The following is a 20,190-nucleotide window of genomic DNA, read 5'->3' on the forward strand; positions in this document are numbered from 1 at the left end:
AATAAATTAATAGATATACCCCGACTGCACAGGAGAGGCTGTTGGAATTGAGTTTATTTCTCCATGTACATGTATTTCTTAATTTTTTAATTTTCATATCCATTTTTCAACGTACAAATCAATTACATAAACCAAAAAACAAATCAATAGAATTTTGAGGGAAGGTGTGAGGGAGTCATTTGTTTGGAATAAGAGGTTATATTTCTGTTGCTAATTCTTGTTTATAGTGCTTTGAAGTTTAAATTGGATCATAAGTGAGTTCATGCACTCTCAAGAAAATTAAATATGTGACTAGCTAAGATGTTGGTGAAAGAAACTTGCATGTAAATGAATGGAGAATTTCCTTGACCAACATATCGTTGGTTCACACTTTAACCAACCCTATAGCTTGGTTAACAACATTTTAGTGAATGTGGGGATTTATTGAAAGTCAGGTGACTCCATGTTTTTTGTCTTTGTTATGGGCATAACAATAACTTCATCACGTCAACGGGACATCCTATTTCACCCTGGTCTTTCGAAATCATCTGAGAAATCCCCCAGATCTATTTTAGGATGCTAGTCCTCCGGGAATGTTCCGTTTGTGCGCACACTGGGTGGAGAACTAACAAGACCGGTAGCTTTCGTTTTCAAAAGGAAGCTTGGTATAAAAACGCATTTCAGCTGATAAGTATATGTATATGCTAACTCCACCCTATCACGTATTGCAAAAAAGTACTTGTTCCTCGCTCACTGATATGTATCAAGTACCAGGATTATAGCAAACGCTCTTTTTAAAGGACTCTTTACATCAAAAGAAACATACACCAAACTTTGGTTATACATTACGGACACCAGAAAGTCGAATGCGACGCATAATTTCTAACTTGGATTTTATATCAGAATTTGGCCACAGCGAAGAGAGTGTTCTGTTCTTGTTACCCAGACGGTGAGTTAGTCACATTATACAAAAATATATATAGAATTTTACAGAAATTATATACACTAAAAGACTTTACAGAAAAAATAAGAATTTATAAAAATGTTTCCAACATAGATTTGTTGTCATTTAATAAAATAGGTCTTTATGCAAAAAAATAAGAAAAGAAATTAAAGGAATTTGGAAAGTTTCATACAAGAAAACCAACTTTCAACTTTCAGTAATTTTACCAAATAAATTTACACAGGGCAGTAAGATTGTAAAGATTTTATGCACAATGTGGAGCATTGTTGCCCAGTGGATTAGTCTTCCGACTTTGAAACAGAGGGTCTTGGGTTCGAATCCCTGCCATGGCGCAATTTCCTTCAGCAAGAAATTCATCCACACTGTGCTGCACTCAACCCAGGTGAGGTGCTATATAAATGCGTATTATTATTATTATGGTGCTTTGATATTAGTTTGAAATGAAGGGATCTTTTCATCAACATTTTTATCAAAAAAATTGTCAGATGTTACAGATTTCCTTGATTTTGATTGGCTGAGAAGTACATTTCCTATGGTAACTGTCGGATAAAGAAGCACTTGTCGGATAAAACGTCCGACAAGTCCTTTTATGAAACGTCCCCTGTTCAATAGGCATGTTTTTATTGCATTGTGTTTTTTATCCGAGTATACATAAGTTCATATAAAATAAAAAAAATAGACAATGTTACGAAAATGACACTCATCAACAAGGCCACGTTTCTTAAATTAATTTTGTAATGAAAAATGCACAATTCCTTTATTAACCAATCAAAATTAACGATATCAGTAGCTTTAAAATGTTTCTTTAATTGCTGTTTACATGGGTTTCATGAAACGGGCCCCAAATAGTATGGAGAGGGAACGAAGGAAAAAATATGGACAAGTTGGAAATAATAACAAGTGGCTAAAGGGTAATGTATTCCACGTATAACGAATAAAATGAAAACAGACGTAGCCATAAAAGTCAATGATGAGACTAACTGATAGCCTACTCCAAGTGACTGATTTTTCTTTTATTTGGGGGGGGGGGAGGGGGCAAATAACATTGTATACAAATCGCCCCCCCCCCCATCCCTCCCTTCAACATCAATTCTGAGCAAGGCCTACGAGAAAGGGTCATCTTGGCCAACCCCCCCCCCCATACAGGGCACATAAATATTTCGAAACCACCGGGCATGACGAGGAAAATTTCAAATATGAAGGGTCTAACGAGCTTTTCTGGCTATTCATTACAGCACCGACTGTAAGACTAAAAACGTTCCCTTTTATTTCACCCATTCTCATTCTATAATAGTCCACGCAAGTCCTGAAAATGGTGCAATTGCTGAGCCGCTTCCCGCTTCTCATAATCGTTCTTTTCGGATTCTCAAGACAGATGTACCCGGCTACAGCGGGAGTGATCCCGCTCGGGAGTACGATGCCGCCTGGAGAAAATGGGACGTCGTTGGAATGTGGCAACGGTACCTTCAGAGAAATTACGTACCTGGCATCGGGACGAGCAAGGTAAGTTCTTGTTATAATTATTCGGGAGATTTATATTTCATGACAGCCACTGACGGGGATTCTTCTCTTTCGACGCTGCGTCACCCCGCCACCCCCCTAACAGCGCATGATGGGGGGGGGGGGGGGGCTATTTCTATAAATCCAAATATTTCACGCAATGGATGAGAAATTTAAAATTCAAGAAAAACAACTGAAAAAAAAACTCAAGCGGGTGAGATATTTTAAGAAGTTTAGAGTGTTTCTATTCTTATTTTTTTCTTTTTCCGGGGATGAAATATAGCTACAAGGGTTAGATCTGTCTTATCATACTGTTCTTTATCCGTTCTTCCCTTTTCTCTCTCTTATATTTGTTGTCGCTTTTCACGACTGCAAAAATCAGAGTCGTGACCGCCAATGCCCCCCCCCCTTGTGCCTCCTCTGCCATCACTACGATTATCCTAGGAACAATAAGATAAAATAAATCGATGTTCATTGACAAAAAAGGATTACGTGTTTACCAATTGAGAAACGAAACGAACGGGCAGGCCGCGCGATGGATAGATAATGGTTAAAGGGGATTTCCCCACCTTGCCTATATAAGTGTGACGTTATTGTGCGCAAAGTCCAAAGTCTGAATTCAAGTCTCGTCATTCGAAATGGCAGACCAATACGAACCGGAATCAAACAAAATGGGGGCCTGCCATACCCCCTTTTGTTTGATTCCAGTTCGGATTGTTATGTTGATGTCCTTTTCTCATTGAATAAACATAATTCTTTCTCTTTCCTTCTGTCCTGGGGGCGGTGCATCAGAGCCTTAATAAACAATATTTTTTGTATCATCAATATTGATGTAAGAATTTTTTTTCTACGCTTTGCACAATCATAACAAAAATCAGTAATAAGCAAATATTGGTTGATATATAAATGACGGTGTCGATGACGTCACCCCCGCCCAATATGTTTTGCATTTCACTGGGAAATATTTGGTTTTTCTCATAATGATGTGAAACTAGATTTGATTCCTGCCTTGAACATGTGGATTTGCCCTTCATGCAATACATGTCATTGTGCTCCAATGAATAGTTTCCTTTCTGCCAAATCTGCGAATAAATGAAATACTAATTGTGTCGCCCTTACCAAGAAAAGTGCGTCATCTCTCAAACGTGTTATGCATCGGGCTGTTAAAAATACGAAATCCATAAATTTCATGTTGTGAACATTATTTCAAATTATTTTTTTGTTTTGTTTGTATTATCTAACCACCCTTTCACACAGAAAAATCGTAATTTGAATGATTCCAGTGAAAAAGGCTAATGGCGAATAATTAGCACGTGTGAAACCACACTAGAGCATGATTAGAACACGAACGCTAATCACAGTCACGATTACAGTAGCAATCATCATTACAATGATGATTCAAGATTTACGTGTGAAAAGGTCCCTAGACTAATTGCATCTATTTTATCTTTGTGTAGTCACAAGTGTATACCGTGTTCAAACTGCCCATGTGGTGTCAAAACAATGCGAGAGTGTAACTCTACGATGGATACTGTATGCGCTCAACAGTGTGAAGATCCAAGCGCTGTCATCAACCGAACTCTGAGGGCGTGTGTCTCATCGCTTGGAGAAGTTGAAAATTGCTCCCATAGCGAACAAAGTGTCAACCTCAGCAATGGTAACTATCGTTACATCAATCAAATAGTACTATAATTATTGGTATGGCTATAATCTACACCTTTATTTTTATTATTGCCATTATTGTTATGATTATGCCATCAGAAACGAGCAAAATTAACCTTTTAATTTTACATCGACCGGACGTGCCAACCATCCTTATTTTATCAAACTGACTCTCTCTTCATTTTTATGATTCCATTTTTGTTTCAATTTTGCCTTGTCTGCTTCAAACCCAGGGGGGGGGGGGGGGGTGAGAGGTCATTCTTTACACAACGTCTTTCGGATGCCCGTCAAAAATATTAAATCATATAATTGAAAGTAGAAAGGTTTTTTTTTTCAACACTAAAGAGGCGTCGATATTAGAGTATTCAAGTAGATACAGTCATTAATGTTATTAAAGAAATTAAACTTAATCCAATCCCAACGTTATGATATTTTGTATATTTTATTGACATTATGAAGGATTCATTGGCCTTTATGGGATGTTTTCATTAATGTTGCATTATGTTGAATACACCATTAATTAGGGTCCATTTTTTTTCCATTATAAAGTAAGGAAACCTTTGTTTTGCACGTAATGTGGTAAGCCCCCCCCCCACACACACACACACGATTTCAACAAATCGTTAAAACTGCGGTAGCACCAGATAAAGGCACAGTGCAATCATTTTTTTTTTTTTTTTTTTTTTTTTTTTTTCACATCTTTATACAGGGTGACCAATTCAGCTATACACGATAAAAACATTAACAAAGATAAAAAGCTGGTTTGCAATTGGGCCCTGTTAATCAAAATACATACAAATTATAAAGTACATAATATGCAAAATATACAAGAAATAAACCTTTAAAAATCCCAATCCTCATCAGAAACACACAAACACACAGAAGCACCCAAACCCACACACACACCTCCATTACACTCTGCAGACTTGTAACATATAATAAATTCAACATTATGATTACATATTAATATTACATATTAAGCGAAAACAAATTTTACAATAATATACAATTAAGATACAAAATGGTGTGGGAATATTTTTAAGAATTCAGAAGACGTTTGAATATTGCTAATGATTGAGCAGATCGAGTGTCTTGAGATAAACAGTTCCATTCACGTATGCCTACCGGTATAAATGTGTTTTTGTAATACTGCGTTTTTAATTCCGGGGCTCGTAGCATTAATTTATTAGTTCTTCGTGTTATACGCACTGATACATCATCATTAAAAATAAATTTGGTACTTAATAAATGGGGAGCTAATCCATTTACACACTTATATACCATACATAATGTAGATTTCCTGTACAATTCTTTTAAAGAAGACCTGGGGCCCGTTTCATAAAACATTTGCCGCAGCGGCAACTCCCATTTTCTGCGGCAAATCTGTGTTTCTGCGGCAAATCTTAAAACAGCGTCAAGTTTCCGTTTCATAAAACTTTGCCGCAGATACTTTCTGCGGCAAATGACAATTTCAGCGGCAATATTTGACGCAGCTCAAGGAGCTGCGGCAAATGACAATTTCTGCGGCAATATTGCCGCAGAAACAGCTTTTTCATCAAAATACCAACAATTTTGAGGGCCTAAGAGCCATATTGGTCAATTTTTTGATGATTTTGATTTGATAAATTGCTTTTTGTCATTCTAAATAGAAAATACATGTATTTTTACTCATTGACAAATAAAAAGTAGATATTTATTGAATCATCATTCATTCTTTTTAAAGTCAAATTTATTTCAATAAATAGATACAGAGGGAACATACATTGCGTTCCTGCAAATTTACACTTTCAAAAAAGCTTTCCTTTATCCTGTAAAAGAATGAACAAATGATGTCTCATTTTGTAAAAGATGTTTCCTCATTGGCTTTTGAGTTTTAATTAAATTCATTTCATAAGTGCTGTTGTTGCTGCTGCTGTTGGTTTTTGCTGATGTGTTTGTTGAAACTCTTGCTGAAGTTGTGGTTGCTGTTAATGTTCCCGGAGTGGTTGTTGGACATCTTGATGTTGTTGAGGTTGCCGGTGTGGTTTTTGCACCTCCTGCAGAAATTGTTTATGCTGCTGTTGTTGTTGCTCCTGCTGCTGTTCATGTGATTGAAGTACCTGAAATAGAAATTAATTCATAATGCATATAAGCAAGATACCAAAGTTATTCCTAATTTCATTTTCATTGTTAACCCTTAATAGACTGGGGGGGGGGGGGGTGGAGGCACCTTTCGATACTTTGCAAGATTTCTCAAAATGGACAAGATCCTCAGGCGCCCCCGGGATGATCTACCAGAATAGCCTCACCTAGTAAGGTTTATTAACAGGATTTTGTACTCCTTACATTCAGTTGATTTTGCATCAACTCAATTCATCAAATGAATGTAAAGGGTCTACCAGTAAAAAAAATTATGTGAGCTTCTTCGGGTAATCTACCTGAGTCCTATTACTCCTTTACTGACAAATTAATAATTAAAAATATGATGAAGTGAATAACTAGCATCTATGTCTTTGCAGTAATTTGACATGTTGCATCTTAGGTGGTAGTGGTGGGGGTCAATAATTATAGAAATGCAGAATATTCATGTACCACTTTGGCAAGAGAAAGCAAGTCACATTATCTACCAATGATTGATATTGGTTTGTTGTTTTTGCAGCTGGAAAAGAAATATCATATATCAATTTAACACTTGACGAAGAGCAAATCAAGAAGACAAAAATCATTCAAATTGTTATCATGTGACATACTTCCTATGCCAAAGTGAATCAGAATTATAATCAAGAGTGTTTAACTTACAGGTGATATCACATTTCTAGGCTCTTTGAATGGCTCTCCGAACCCTTCAGTCGTTGATTTTGGCATGGCTTTCTGATACTATCTTGTGTCTTTCTGGAAATGTGGACAAAGCCTCACCTGAAGGAATAAATTAAATTGAAATTTTCAAAAAATGTTTGGCACTTTTTTCTCTCACATGTATACATTGCATGTATATCAAAAGAAAATAAGAGGAAACGTCATTTGACTACTAAGTTTTTATCATGGGGGGGGGGGGGGTAAAGGGATCAAGATGGGTTAATATGATGAACAAAAATGCAAACATGCAACAATAGATAATATATAAGGAATATCTGGTTGAGAAACATCACTTCATATGCTATGCAATTGTTCCTCATAATTTATCTTGCACACACATGTACACGTAGTGAGGATGGGTGAGGGAGAGAGAGCGAGCGTTGTCATCGTACATGCAAAAAGTATTAAATCCATCACTGGTGTATAGATGAGGGGGCAATGCCTCCCCCCCCCCCCAATGTTTCATGACCAAGAAAAAAAAAAGGGAATGGGAAAGGGTGAAATAGTCTATTATTTTCTGATTACGTCAAAATCTTTCTAAAAATTTGATTTCTGTATTTAAAAGTTCAACAATTTTGCTCACTCCCTTCGCTCTCTTGCATCTTTGGAGAACTTTTGTTCCATCCACCATATTTAGCCCTCTCAAAATATTTGGCTCATTACGCCACTGAAATCCATTGTAAGAATTTTATATTTTAATGTAAACCTAATCTAACCCTAATAAGACTGCCAGGGTATTTTGGAGGCAGGAAAGATGGGCGGAAGGGGGGTGGGGGCCCTCAAGATCTTGACCGTTAATTGCGCAATTGTGAAAAAATGCAACATGCCTGTCACAGATGAAAAAATTGTATATTTGATCGTTCTAAAATTATTTAAATTTATTTGTAATTAATAAATTTTACTTATTCATGCATGAAATTAGAATTTGGCTGGAAATCTATAAACAAAGCCCTTGAAGTGTTTTTTTTTTGTTCAGACACATAAACGTTAAATGATATCAAATTCCATTCATCTGTTTTTTTTTTTTTCTGAAGTATTTCTTTGTTGTTTTTTTTTACTTTTTTTTTATGTTGTTGACAAAATTTTCTGATCATAAGCAACTTGAAAGTAATTGATTTTAATCAGTAAAAATAAAAATTACCGGTATGATACAATTATGAATTTTGGCTAGAAACAGAATTTGCATTGGATTTGTTCATGAAATCACATTTTAAAGTAATTCTGACATGTAATTACACAACGTTGCGTAATTACAGAACCGGGTACCCACGTGTCACAAATTTTGTCTGAAAACTCATGAATCTTTAAAAAAAAAGGCATATAATGACGCGGCACCATCTTTCACGTTGTGGATTTATCGCGAAAATTTTTGAGCCCCCCCCCCCACCGCCTTTTTACGGTTAAATCAGATTGCACATCATGATGGGTTTTACTGATATTCATTCTGCAACCCATATTTCAAAGACTATCCATCATATCTGACATTGATTTTTACCTGTGGCTGCATGTTAGTCTCTGCTTTTCTACAACTGTGGCCAAATATTCTGCAACAAGTTCATTAGATGGGCCCTTGGCATTTTTCTTATTGTAGGAGACCGGCAAGCCCTGGCTTTGAAGTTCCTTGTCTATCCTTCTCCAGCTGAAATATCTGGTCAGTTGAGGACTTGGGGGCTTTGTGTCAGGAGTGGTCTTGGTAGTGGCGGTGGCAATGGTGATGGCAGTGGCAGAAGCAGACTTGGTGGTGGTGGCATTAGTAGCACTGATGGTGGTGGCAGCAGTGGTGGTGGTGACTGCAATTGCAGCATTGTTGATGGTGGTATACGCCTCATCACGACCAACATTTGCTCCTGCTGCCATCTATTATGTTTTAAGTAGAATAAACATTAAAACATTTGATTATTAACACATCAACTTCAGAACACTAGTATATTGATAATAAAACTTGTAGATATAGCAGTCAAAGCATAAAATGAACTTCTACAGAAGAGTACATGTACCTTCTTCTAATAGAATTTCAGACCACCTTGAGGATGTTATGCTCAAAGCAAGGTTTTTATTTGACAACATTGGTCAAAGAGGAACATGGATTTAAATCTCAGAATACAACTCGTATCATTGGTTGATCAATAGTACTGTACAATACCCCATTCAGATATACGTTGACCAATTATTTCTTGTTGAAACACATATGTCTTTGTTAAAAATCTTGTAGGGTATAGAGAGCATGCTGATTCTATAGCTATCAGTGTTGTGTACCGAGGACGGCCTCGGGACCAGAATTTGCGTCCTCGGCCTCGAAGCCTGATGTCTCGACCTCGGTTGCTCTGTCTTGATGTCTCGGCTCCGAGGCCTGACAAATGCAGTCATTTCCAGCACATAAATTGTGTCCATCATCAACGCAATGTGAATTTCTAATGCACACACTATTATTAGATCTAGATTCCACCCCACCCCCCCCCCTCTCTATAGATTATACCGGTAATATATATATATTTTGCCTGTTTTTTTAATTTATTCTATTTATTTATTTTCAATTTTTTACATTCATTTATTCATTTATTTATTTTTCTTGAGGGGGGGTCAATGGTCAATTGAATTCAACAAAAAAACATGCAAATTTTTTTAGCGGTCTCTGTCTCGGCTGACCCAGCCTAGGATACAACACTAATAGTTATGCATTTAGATATGATTCACACAAAGAAGTGTTGTATTGACTAAATTAAAAAAAAAAATGGTCTATTGAGAGACACATTCCTAACGTCGATGCATAAACTGTAAGCTCAAAAAAGCAAAAGTAGCCCCGGTATCGATCTGTCATTTTGTTTTCAATTTTGAAAGCAGGAGAACGAAAGCGACATAACTTTCGCCTTTTTTGAGCTTACACTTTATGCATCGACGATAGTATTGTGTCTCGATAGATCTTCATCAATGTAATAGAGGCAAGTGCATAATTTTCCCCCTTTAATTTGGGGTGATATGGTGACCACAATTCTACCCCATTTGTCTGCCAACTAGCGCTAGCCCAGGAGCTGTCCGTGTAATACACGGGCAGCTCCTGGGCTGCAGCCCGTACAGCGGGCCGCAGTTGCCTGGGTTACTCGAAATCTATCACAAAATCAGATTTTGTATAGAGTCTAGATCTAGAAGTACTTAGATCCTCTAAAAAAGGCCCAAATTTTTGCTAACTGACTCACAGCTTTCAAAAAAAAAAAAATTTTGCCTTTTTTTTATTACTGTCTGGCCACCAAACTGTTTATACTCGCAAGCCACCCACCCCCCTGAAAACCAAAAGAAAAACAATCCCTCACAGTTACAGAGTACAATATTTGTGACAGTCACCCCCCCCCCCAAAAAAAAAAAAAAAAAAAAAAAAAAAAAAAAACATGCCAAAGCCGAGGCCAAACATGAGCGTGAATACCAATCAACACCCATCAATGCTCCTCGATTCTTGACTGTATTTTTGTCGCCCACAACAACCCAAGCCACAAAAAAATAAAGGCTCACTCTCACACAGCTGTTCACATATCGCACTGAATTAGGTAATTAAAGACTAAAGTCAGAAAGAAAGACAGATGCAACTCAAGTCGCAACGCCGCTCATTCGAGCTCCACTCCGGCCCCACACACATCAACACTACTGCCGTACGGTGTACTACGCCGAAGCTCCGGGATAGCGACCACTCGGCATCTCGATGATGCCTCCACGATATCCCCGGGCAAAATGCATTTTTACCTCGTAGAAAACGATGGAAATATGATATGTATTATCAATGTCATTCTTTTGGAAGTGATTTATTTACTACTTTATCAAATGATGTAATAATTGAATAAATACAATAATTAGAAAGTACTTACATCTCCGATTCAAATTTTACTTCAATTCTGTCACCATCAACATTTTATCGCAGACGACGTGTGTGAAGAAAAAAACCGGCTGTTAGCTGCAAATCAGGCTCGTTCACGAACTATTTTTCATTTATTTATTTTTATTTACGATAACAATTTGTTATTGCTTTTATGAAACGGATATTTGCAACTATGACAAGTTGCCATTGCAATAACAAGATTTGTCATAGATATGGGAGATGTTACAGTTGCAAGTCAAAAGTTTTATGAAACGGGCCCCAGGAGAGAATTTGAAAAATACGCTCTGATGGGGTTTCCCATGTATAACCGCTCACGATGTAAGCAGCACGTTTATGGAGTTTTTGCACCGTATTATAATTAGATTCAGATCTATACGACCACACATTTGAACAATACATTGCATGAGGGAGAACAAACCCTATGTATAATCGTTTAAGTTGTTCCACATTAAATATATGTTTGTTTCTTCTAATTAACCCAAGCTTTTGTTTCATTACTTTTACAATTGAATCAACATGGTTTTTGAATGTCAAAGTATCATCAATTATCACGCCCAAACATTTGTGCTGTGATACACGCTCTAAACTGGTGTTATTTATTATTACAGATAGTGTTTTGGCCCGCAAGGTTGATAACCGCTGTCGAGAACCAAGAAGCATTACTTTGGTTTTTTTATCATTTAATATCAATCTGTTTTTACATGTCCACTCATATACTTCTTTCATTGCGGAGTTAAGCTGATTTTCTACAGATTCTATGGTACTACCACTAACATACAACGTTGCATCATCAGCAAACATAACAATCTTCCCTGATTTGATACAAGAAGCCAGATCATTAATATAAATTGTAAATAGTAGGGGCCCTAAAACTGAGCCTTGTGGAACCCCAGAAGAGGTTGATTTTATACTCGACATTACGTCTTACCCCCGTTTGGGAACGGACCGCAGATCAGATTGCAAACTGCGGTATTTCACCCCATTTTGCGTTTGAAAATCTAAAACATCATTTCCAAGCCCTGGGGTCGTTTCATAAAGCTGTTCGTAAGTTAAGAGCGACTTTAACAACGACTGGTGATCATCGCCAATGGTTTGTACCATTTACCGCAAGACATGATCACCAGTCGCTCTTAACTTACGAACAGCCTTATGAAACACCCGCCTGATCAACCCCGCTTGGCCAGGTAATCCCCACAGGCCAGATTATGAGCGTTGAGCCAAGGACGAAATGATAAACAACAGCTGTGCTATTACGTAAGTCTTCTCCGCCTGTAGAAGGACCTTCGGAATTAAATTATTGTATTCGATATTTAATCACGTTTTCAAAGGCATATTGTATTCAGGAATTCAATGCTAGCCCATTTTCAATTTCGAACGAAGAAAATCAACCTCGAAATAAGGAAAGTAAGTGAATAAAAATGGCGACATGTTTTCCCGGACCGCACTCGGGCTGTTTTGTTATCTTCGGACCGAGGTCAAGAAACAGGTGTTTTGATACTTACATTGCATGCCTCGGGCAGTAGGGTTTTCGTAATTGGAGAAGAGAATTCATTGAGAAAATCTGGGGTATAGTGTAATCAAAGGGAGGTTTTTCGTCATGATTTGATCCCTCCTATTTCTGTGTATTGTTTCCTAAAACAAAAATAAGATTTAAACCAAGCGATAGCATTATCAGAACATCCTATTGCAACCAGTTTTTGTAGTAAAACATCATAGTTTACAGAATCAAAAGCCTTTCGCATATCAATAAAAGCAATTCCACAAAACTTACTCTTGTCAACTTCAGTTGCCCAATCGTCGACCATACACAATAAAGCACTTTCACAGGAATGCATTGGTCTAAAGCCAAATTGTTTATCACTAAAAAAATGGATATCTAATAAATGTGCCTGCAAATGCTTTTGTACCCACTTCTCCAAAATCTTGGAAACAATTGATAACAAGGATATTGGACGATAGTTTTCTACACATGATCGATCTCCAGTCTTGTGGATTGGACGAATTTTGGCAAGACACCAGGCTTCCGGGTAGTACCCTTTAGATAATGAAAGATTAAAGACATAAATAAGACTATCTATTACAGATGTGGAACAATTCATCATTTTCAAAATTTTAACCGATATTTCATCAGGCCCTGTGGCCTTTTTCACAGAAGAACCATCGATTTCTTTTGAAACAAAATCGTATGATATAAGAGGAATGTCAAAAGTTTCGTTCTGATTATCAGAATTTAGTTCTGATAATGAATTGTCAGTTACTATATTTGTATATGTGGGCACAAAATCACCTTCCTTCACGTCACCCAGCAATTTCGAAACACTACCAATAAAGTAATCATTAAGTTTTTCAGCTACTATTTCAGGCTGAGTGACTTCATTGTCATTAATAAGCAATTTTATAGCAAGTTGTCCAGAACTAGAGGACAGTTCATACATGACATATGATAAGAATTTGTCAAATAAAGTAGGAAATAGGTAAACAAATATTTACATGCAAATGCCTGTCATTCAAATTTTTCATTTGTATGCCGGCCTTGCGGAAATGTTCATTATAGTCTGCCTAGAATACAGCATGTTGGAGTCGCGATTAACCATGTGAATAGGTTTTCAGTAAATAATTGAAAAGATATGTTACTGGTCATTATAAACATGTTGATTTGATTATATTACCGATTTAATATACAATTTGTCCGTCACTCATCCACTCCAATTTCCTATTGTTATTCAAATATCTGCAGATTACCCGACAACAATGACAGTATCAACCTTTGCTTTGGAGACCGTCACTGCGAGATCGAAAGCAAATATATCACCCATTCGTGCATTCGGCATCTCTTCGGGAGTCGTCGCATGTATCGCCCTCGGTTCAGCGGTGATCATTTTGATTGCCCGCAGAAGGTAAATGGAATAGTACTCATTTGCATTATTCCATTTTTGTCAAATTTGTTAATTTAGTTTATATTTAATTTTGTTGTATTGATCAAATTCATTTTTAAACCTGCGTTTGTTTCTTTGTTTCAGTTGAGTGACTCTCTCTACTTAACCCTTTTCCGTAAACCGCACACTTACCAACTGCTTTGATTAAGGACATATCTCTCTCCCTGTGTGTGTGTGTGTATAATATACACACACACACATATATATATATATATATATATATATATAATTATATATATATATATATATATATATATATATATATATATATATATATACATACAGTGCGTCAAGAAAAAACGAAACCGAGATTTATCGATGATTTATCATAACTTAATCACACATAAAATAGACAAGTTACCTACCATTGTAAAGCTTAGACTATCCCCTTTCATCTGAAATTACTTAGATTATTTCTCATTCACGCATGAATGAGCAAAAACAATTTGAAGAGGGGATGCTAAAAAGTCACTTGGCGGGCTCTATCTGGGTTTCAAAAAGAAAACCACATTTCCAAAGAGTTCAATATCTGCTCTTTAATATGATACCTCAATTACAGAAAATAGTCAAGAAATAACAAAGTTCTGCTTAATTGAAATAAATCTTGAATTTCAATAATAATTTTAATAATTTCATAAAATGAAGAGGTTTTACAGGCTAGCGGTCAGACTCACTCGACACTCCCTTTTGTTGACGATCAGCCATGCATTAAGTCTTTTGTTAACCGTGTGGTACCTTCTGTGGAAAACTGGTGAACACACGTTTTTTTAATGAAATTATGGAAATACAAGCATTGTTTCGAGGAAACAGAACTTTTTTACTTCTTGACCATTTTATGTGATTAAGGTATCAAATAAAAGAACAGATATTGAACTCTTTTTGGAATGTGATTTTCTTTTTGAAATTTAGATACCCTTGCCATATAAGTTGTTGGTATATTTTCTTCAAATTGTTTTTGCTCACTTATGCGTGAATGAGGAATAATCTATGAAAGAAGAGATTCTAAGCTTTACAATGGTAGGTCGCTTGTCTATTGTATTTGTGATTAAGTTATAATAACCCATCGATAAATCTCGGTTTCGTTTTTGTAGGACGCACTATATATATATATATATATATATATATATATATTTATATATGCATATATGATTGCTTATTTTCTTCATATTTACTCTTGCATCTTTCCCTATGTCCCTAATTCTCTTAGAGGTAACCTCATTGCTTCTCCAAACAAGCTTTGCTGTACACGGTCATCTCTACCTCAGCGTAATCCAATAAACCAAAGGAAGTCTTCTAAATACGCATTTACTTCTTTGGCTGAGCCATATCAGCAGAGGTGCGAAAATTTCATGGATGGATTAAGCACTGCCAATTCAATTACATTAAATTCTGTTATTAGTTTGGATATAATTTCTGTGGTTAAAATGGATTGTGATATTGCTGACGAGGAGGGAGAACTGATGAATTCCTCAGATCTTCCTGTCGCCGAAGATATTAATGTAAATACAGATGGAGAGGACCCTTACTGGTTGGTGATGCGAGGCTGGTTCACGCCCCAAGGTGGCGTGCTCCGATGCAAAGAATCGGATGTCTACTTAGAAATACCTCCAGGGGCGATACCGAAAACTGTAAAACGACAGGAGATAGTAGCCAAAGTGGCTTTGGTCACATCCAGATTCGACTTCAAGCTTAAGAAGGATGAGGTGTGTCTGTCTCCAGTAGTTGAACTCCTATCGCCTGGACTTGCTTCTTTCGAGAGCAGGGTAGTCATCCATATACCGCATCGAGCGCGCATGGACCCTGATTGGAATTTTAAGGTTCACTATACCTGTTCTCATGGAAAGACAGAAGAACCTTGGAAAACAATCGACGAGGATGTTGACAACCGTCGCAGTTTTTCCTTAAAGCCTTTCCACTCAGATGTCTCTTTTCGGACGAACAAAACTCACTTTGTCATCGAAACCACGCACTTCTCGAAATACGCTTGCTCCGGTTGCGGCAAGAAACGGCACCTCAATCTAGAAGCGCTTGTCTCCGCAAAATATCTGAATCTGCCTAACCGCCAACAGGTTGACTTGAACTGCTACATTGCGGATACTATCAAAGACTACTGGCATCGGGTTAATGAAAATGAAGGACAGCGCCCTCGCTCGGAGAGGCATCCTATTCATTTGAAGAGCAAAGAGCCACTTGTAGTTTCTCTCTTGACGGAAAGCGAGACTGAACGAGATGGTGGCGAATGGATACCATGGACTCTGGGGGGACATAGGCCAACAACTGTGGTAAGCCATTTTTCTATTAGCTCCACGTTGTTACAGCTCGTATTCCGAAAGCTCATTAGTCTCATAATTCAACTACTTCAAAGTCTGATTTTGAAGATTATTCGTTACTCCGACTGTTGTCAATCAAAAAAGGCAATACGTTACGTTATTCCTTTAATTTGTTACTCCAAAAATGAAGTAAGTTTCCCATCGTTTGTTGATCATATTCTCGGGCTTACTCTGACCCGATCCTTTATTTATTGGTGGTCCAACGAACCTTCTGAAAAAATAGTTCATTGTCATATTAATGGCCTTTCGGAATAATAAAACTTTTGAAAACATTCGGATAACAATTGTGATTTCCTGACTAACGACAATCTTTATATAAAAGCAAACTATTCGAAATAAAGTACCTTCGATATAACGAATATTTGAAAAAAGGAAACCTTTGAAATGCATCTTATGTTTTAACATTGCCTTTAGGAGTAGCGCCCTTAGAATCCATAAATGTTGAATAGATGCTGATTATTGTTATCTTTAATAGTGGTAGTTTAAGAGTTTCCGATGAAGAAATCGGGCAACGAGTCCCAGTAAACTGCTTCATAATGATTCAGGCATCGTCACTTGAATAATTCCATATTGTTTTCATATTTTACATTTCCTTCTAAACCATTATTACATGGGAACACTCCCACCTGTTATTTCCTTGTGTCTAAACCAGGCGATTCCAATACGGAATATTGTTCGATGTTGCTCCGATGCCGTGCCGTACTTTGTGACGTTTTCATTGAGACCAAAGACATCAAACAGCCCGTCGATGCCATCGCGTCTCTTTGAGTCAGCGGTTTCTTACAAACAGAAGGAGACCGGTTTGGACCTACCGATTACAATTGCCTTCGATCTGAGGGGGCACGCCTGCAATGTGAGTTGAAGTAAAGAGTCTGTCATACCTGAAAATTGTAGCCAGCGTAGTTCGATTTTATAAGGTTATGGCAAGGCGTTCTCGTATTACCACTTTTTAAATTCGTCCTCTCAAGAATGGAATGATTGATAAAAAAAAACGGCTGGCCACACATAAATTACGTCGACCTAGCCTGAAATTAATGTCCAGATGTGACACACCCTAATATCCAACTTATTATTATTTTCTTTTTTGAGGGGAGGGCCAAACAGGAGAAGGACACTTTACTGTTATCAAACGGACAATAGTACAGTGTGTATAAAAACGGAACAGTTTTGAAAAGAATATAAAAAATTATGTTTCAAAATATGATATCTAGTTTTTGGAGTTAGTAGATGCTCTGAAGTCTTATCTTCCAAATGCCATTAAGGAAATAGGGTTTGTTTATGCATGAACGAACATTATACGTTTTCATCGAAAATTATGCCAAAGATACTGAGAATTCTAAGAGGAAACCTGCTATGATAATTGACAAGAAGCCTTTAATATGGTAATATTGTTTTTGCCATTTTGGCGCAAGCCTCTTTTTGAACCCCCGATCGAACCTTTTCTTGTTTGCTCAAGCATGAACAAACCCTATTTCCTTAATGGCATTCGGAAGATAAGACTTCAGAGCATCTATTAACACCAAAAAATAGATATCATAATTTGAAACAAAATGTTGATAGACTTTTCAAAACTAATAAACAGGTAATGCCAAAACTATGTGATGGCCTTTATTGTTTTTTTTCTTTAGTCTAATATCATTTTTTTTTTTTTTTGGGGGGGGGGACCAGTGATTGTTTCAAAAGCATGTGTGTGTGATTTGAAATCGATTATTGAAAACACAATTGCTTGTGATATGTGACGGGGGTCAACGTTAGGGAGATCCTAAGAGAACAGCGGTACAGATGGCGTTAAGGGGAACCAAATCTACGGAGAGAGGGAGGGGCATTTCCCCCGACGTTAGATGTAAAGTAATTGATCGTTGTTGCTATTATAGTTTTGTATTATTATTATCATTGATCATCATCATTACTATTGTTGTTGTAGCTATATCATCATTTTATTATTATTTTTACTATTATTTTTATTACTATTATTATCTTATTAATATTATCATTACTAGTGTTATATTTTGTTAATATTATTATCGTCATAACAATTTTGATTGTTGTTATGAGTGCGATCATTACAGATAGTAACATTATCATCGTCCTTACATTATCTTTCTATCCATTATTCAATTCCCAGACCCATTCATCAGTGTCATCAACTCCTGGTATCATCAGTCCCACCCTCGTGAGAAAAGTGGCTGTTCAAATTCCCTTGAATAAGTGGAAAGATTTATGCCGCCGTCTCCTCATCGGTGATAACCACATCGAATCACTGATCGAAGAGCTGCAGACGAAGCACAATGACGTCAGAGAGGTGAAGTACCAGATGCTTCTTATGTGGCGTCAAATGAAAGGGAAGGATGCCACCTGCTGTAGACTGAGTCAGTCGTTGAGGGCGTGTGGACTTGTAAACATTGCAGAAAATGTAGACGATGGATCCCTCGATATGGAAATGGATTCGCAAAGTTTGTCGGATGCATAGCGATTTCATTCAATCCTGTATTGCCGGAAATATTAGGGCATTTGATTCTTTTGATCATTATGTTTTGTGTCGCAAGTCGCATATTTATGATACCGGATACTACAGTTAGGCAATTGATTTTCTAGATCATACACACTTAAAATGTTGAGCAATATACTGTCCACTGTGTTGGGTAGTGTATGTTGGGAAAATACATATTCTGGGAATTTTTATATCAAATTAAGCACATTCATTATTCAATTATTAGTTTTAATTACCCAATTCGGGTAGATTTTAGCCAAAAGTTGTGTGGACAGTATGTTGCCTAGGGTGGGTTATAATTTGGGATTTTTGCCCAACTATTTTAAGAGTGTAGTATTGTTTTCTAAAGCAAGTTACACAATTATGGATTGGTGTTTTTTATTTGTGTGGCTTAGTTGTTTATGAAATATTAGTATCTATTATTTCATTAACGGTAATCAAAATGATGGCAGAGAGATCGGGAATGCCCAAAGGGAAACATGATACCCTTTATTATTGAATAGTTTTATAGATTACATTTCTGAGATTTTTGAAGACCTATAAATAGATAGTCATGGAATTAGGGAGTTGTTCTTGTGTATAGTTTATTTGTTATGGAATAAATACTATAAACAGTATTTATTATTTCGTAATGGTCGATCAGATAAAATGGCGGCGAGATCTGGAATACCCCAAGGGGCAACATCAGACACGTTATTATTAATTTGTTTTGTAAATGAAATTTGTAAGATTTTGAAAGTCTTAATAGATTATTACAGAAGAATGATGCACTATTTATGGTTTAATAACAATAATAATAATATTCCGCATTCATATAGCGCTTAATACATCGAAACGACGTCTCTAAGCGCTTTACATAATTATTATTACCCCGGTCATCAGATCCTTGCATGCCCGCATACAAATGTATGCACCTTCTCCACTCCCTGGGGAGCATTCCAACAAGAGTTCCAAGACTCAATTGCTAGGCATACTACATAATAGGCTTTCACATCCTACCGGGTACCCATTTAACACCTGGGTGGAGAGTGGCAAAGTGTGGATTAACGCCTTGCCAAAGGACGCTAGGTCATGATGTGATTCGATCACACGACCCTCTGATTACAAGGCGAGAGACAGAACCGCTACACCACGACGCTTCCACGTTCATAGCTAATACCTATGAGGCGCCGAATGTACCAATATTATATAGAACAATTATTTGTTATATAATCATTATTTATTAAATAATAACTATTATTTATATATAATTTACATTTTATTTGTAAATAACTACTATTATATAAAATATCATTTCTAATTATTTATATATAATTCCAAGTAATACTTCATTATTTGTAAATAATAATAGTTCGACATTCCATTATTTATAAATAATGATTATTTGTTTTTCATTATTTACAAATAATGATTATTTGTTTTTCATTATTTATAAATAATGATTATTTGTTTTTCATTATTTATAAATAATGATTATTTGTTTTTCATTATTTATAAATAATGATTATTTGTTTTTCATTATTTACAAATAATGATTATTTGTTTTTCATTATTTATAAATAATGATTATTTGTTTTTCATTATTTATAAATAATTTGTTGAGTTTTCCATTATTTATAAATAATGAT

At 36.4% G+C, this 20,190-nt stretch overlaps 2 protein-coding genes across 2 annotated transcripts; one reads left to right on the top strand and one right to left on the bottom strand.

Moving 5' to 3' along the window:
• Nucleotides 1–701: 701 nt before the first annotated feature.
• Nucleotides 702–19,749, top strand: LOC129268822 (uncharacterized). Its single transcript, XM_054906317.2, has 7 exons — nt 702–928; nt 2,238–2,446; nt 3,901–4,100; nt 13,543–13,702; nt 14,949–16,023; nt 16,724–16,924; nt 18,197–19,749. Exons 2-7 carry the CDS (start codon nt 2,256–2,258, stop codon nt 18,539–18,541), a joined length of 2,172 nt encoding a protein of 723 aa, XP_054762292.2. The 5' UTR covers nt 702–928; nt 2,238–2,255; the 3' UTR covers nt 18,542–19,749.
• On the bottom strand, nt 5,817–10,870 carry LOC129258891 (uncharacterized). Its single transcript, XM_064104305.1, has 4 exons — nt 10,795–10,870; nt 8,436–8,797; nt 6,884–7,000; nt 5,817–6,204 (listed from the first exon to the last, which is right to left on the bottom strand). Exons 2-3 carry the CDS (start codon nt 8,795–8,797, stop codon nt 6,997–6,999), a joined length of 366 nt encoding a protein of 121 aa, XP_063960375.1. The 5' UTR covers nt 10,795–10,870; the 3' UTR covers nt 5,817–6,204; nt 6,884–6,996.
• Nucleotides 19,750–20,190: the final 441 nt, after the last annotated feature.

The sequence above is a fragment of the Lytechinus pictus genome, chromosome 9, assembly GCF_037042905.1.
Source record: "Lytechinus pictus isolate F3 Inbred chromosome 9, Lp3.0, whole genome shotgun sequence".
Lineage (NCBI taxonomy): Eukaryota > Metazoa > Echinodermata > Echinoidea > Temnopleuroida > Toxopneustidae > Lytechinus > Lytechinus pictus.

Coding starts and splice junctions, on each gene's coding strand:
- LOC129258891 (XM_064104305.1), bottom strand. CDS start 8,797: ATGGCAGCAGGAGCAAATGTTGGTCGTGATGAGGCGTATACCACCATC.
- LOC129268822 (XM_054906317.2), top strand. CDS start 2,256: ATGGTGCAATTGCTGAGCCGCTTCCCGCTTCTCATAATCGTTCTTTTC. Junction 13,703..14,948: donor ATTTTGATTGCCCGCAGAAG/GTAAATGGAATA, acceptor TAATTCTCTTAG/AGGTAACCTCATTGCTTCTC. Junction 16,024..16,723: donor GACATAGGCCAACAACTGTG/GTAAGCCATTTT, acceptor TGTCTAAACCAG/GCGATTCCAATACGGAATAT.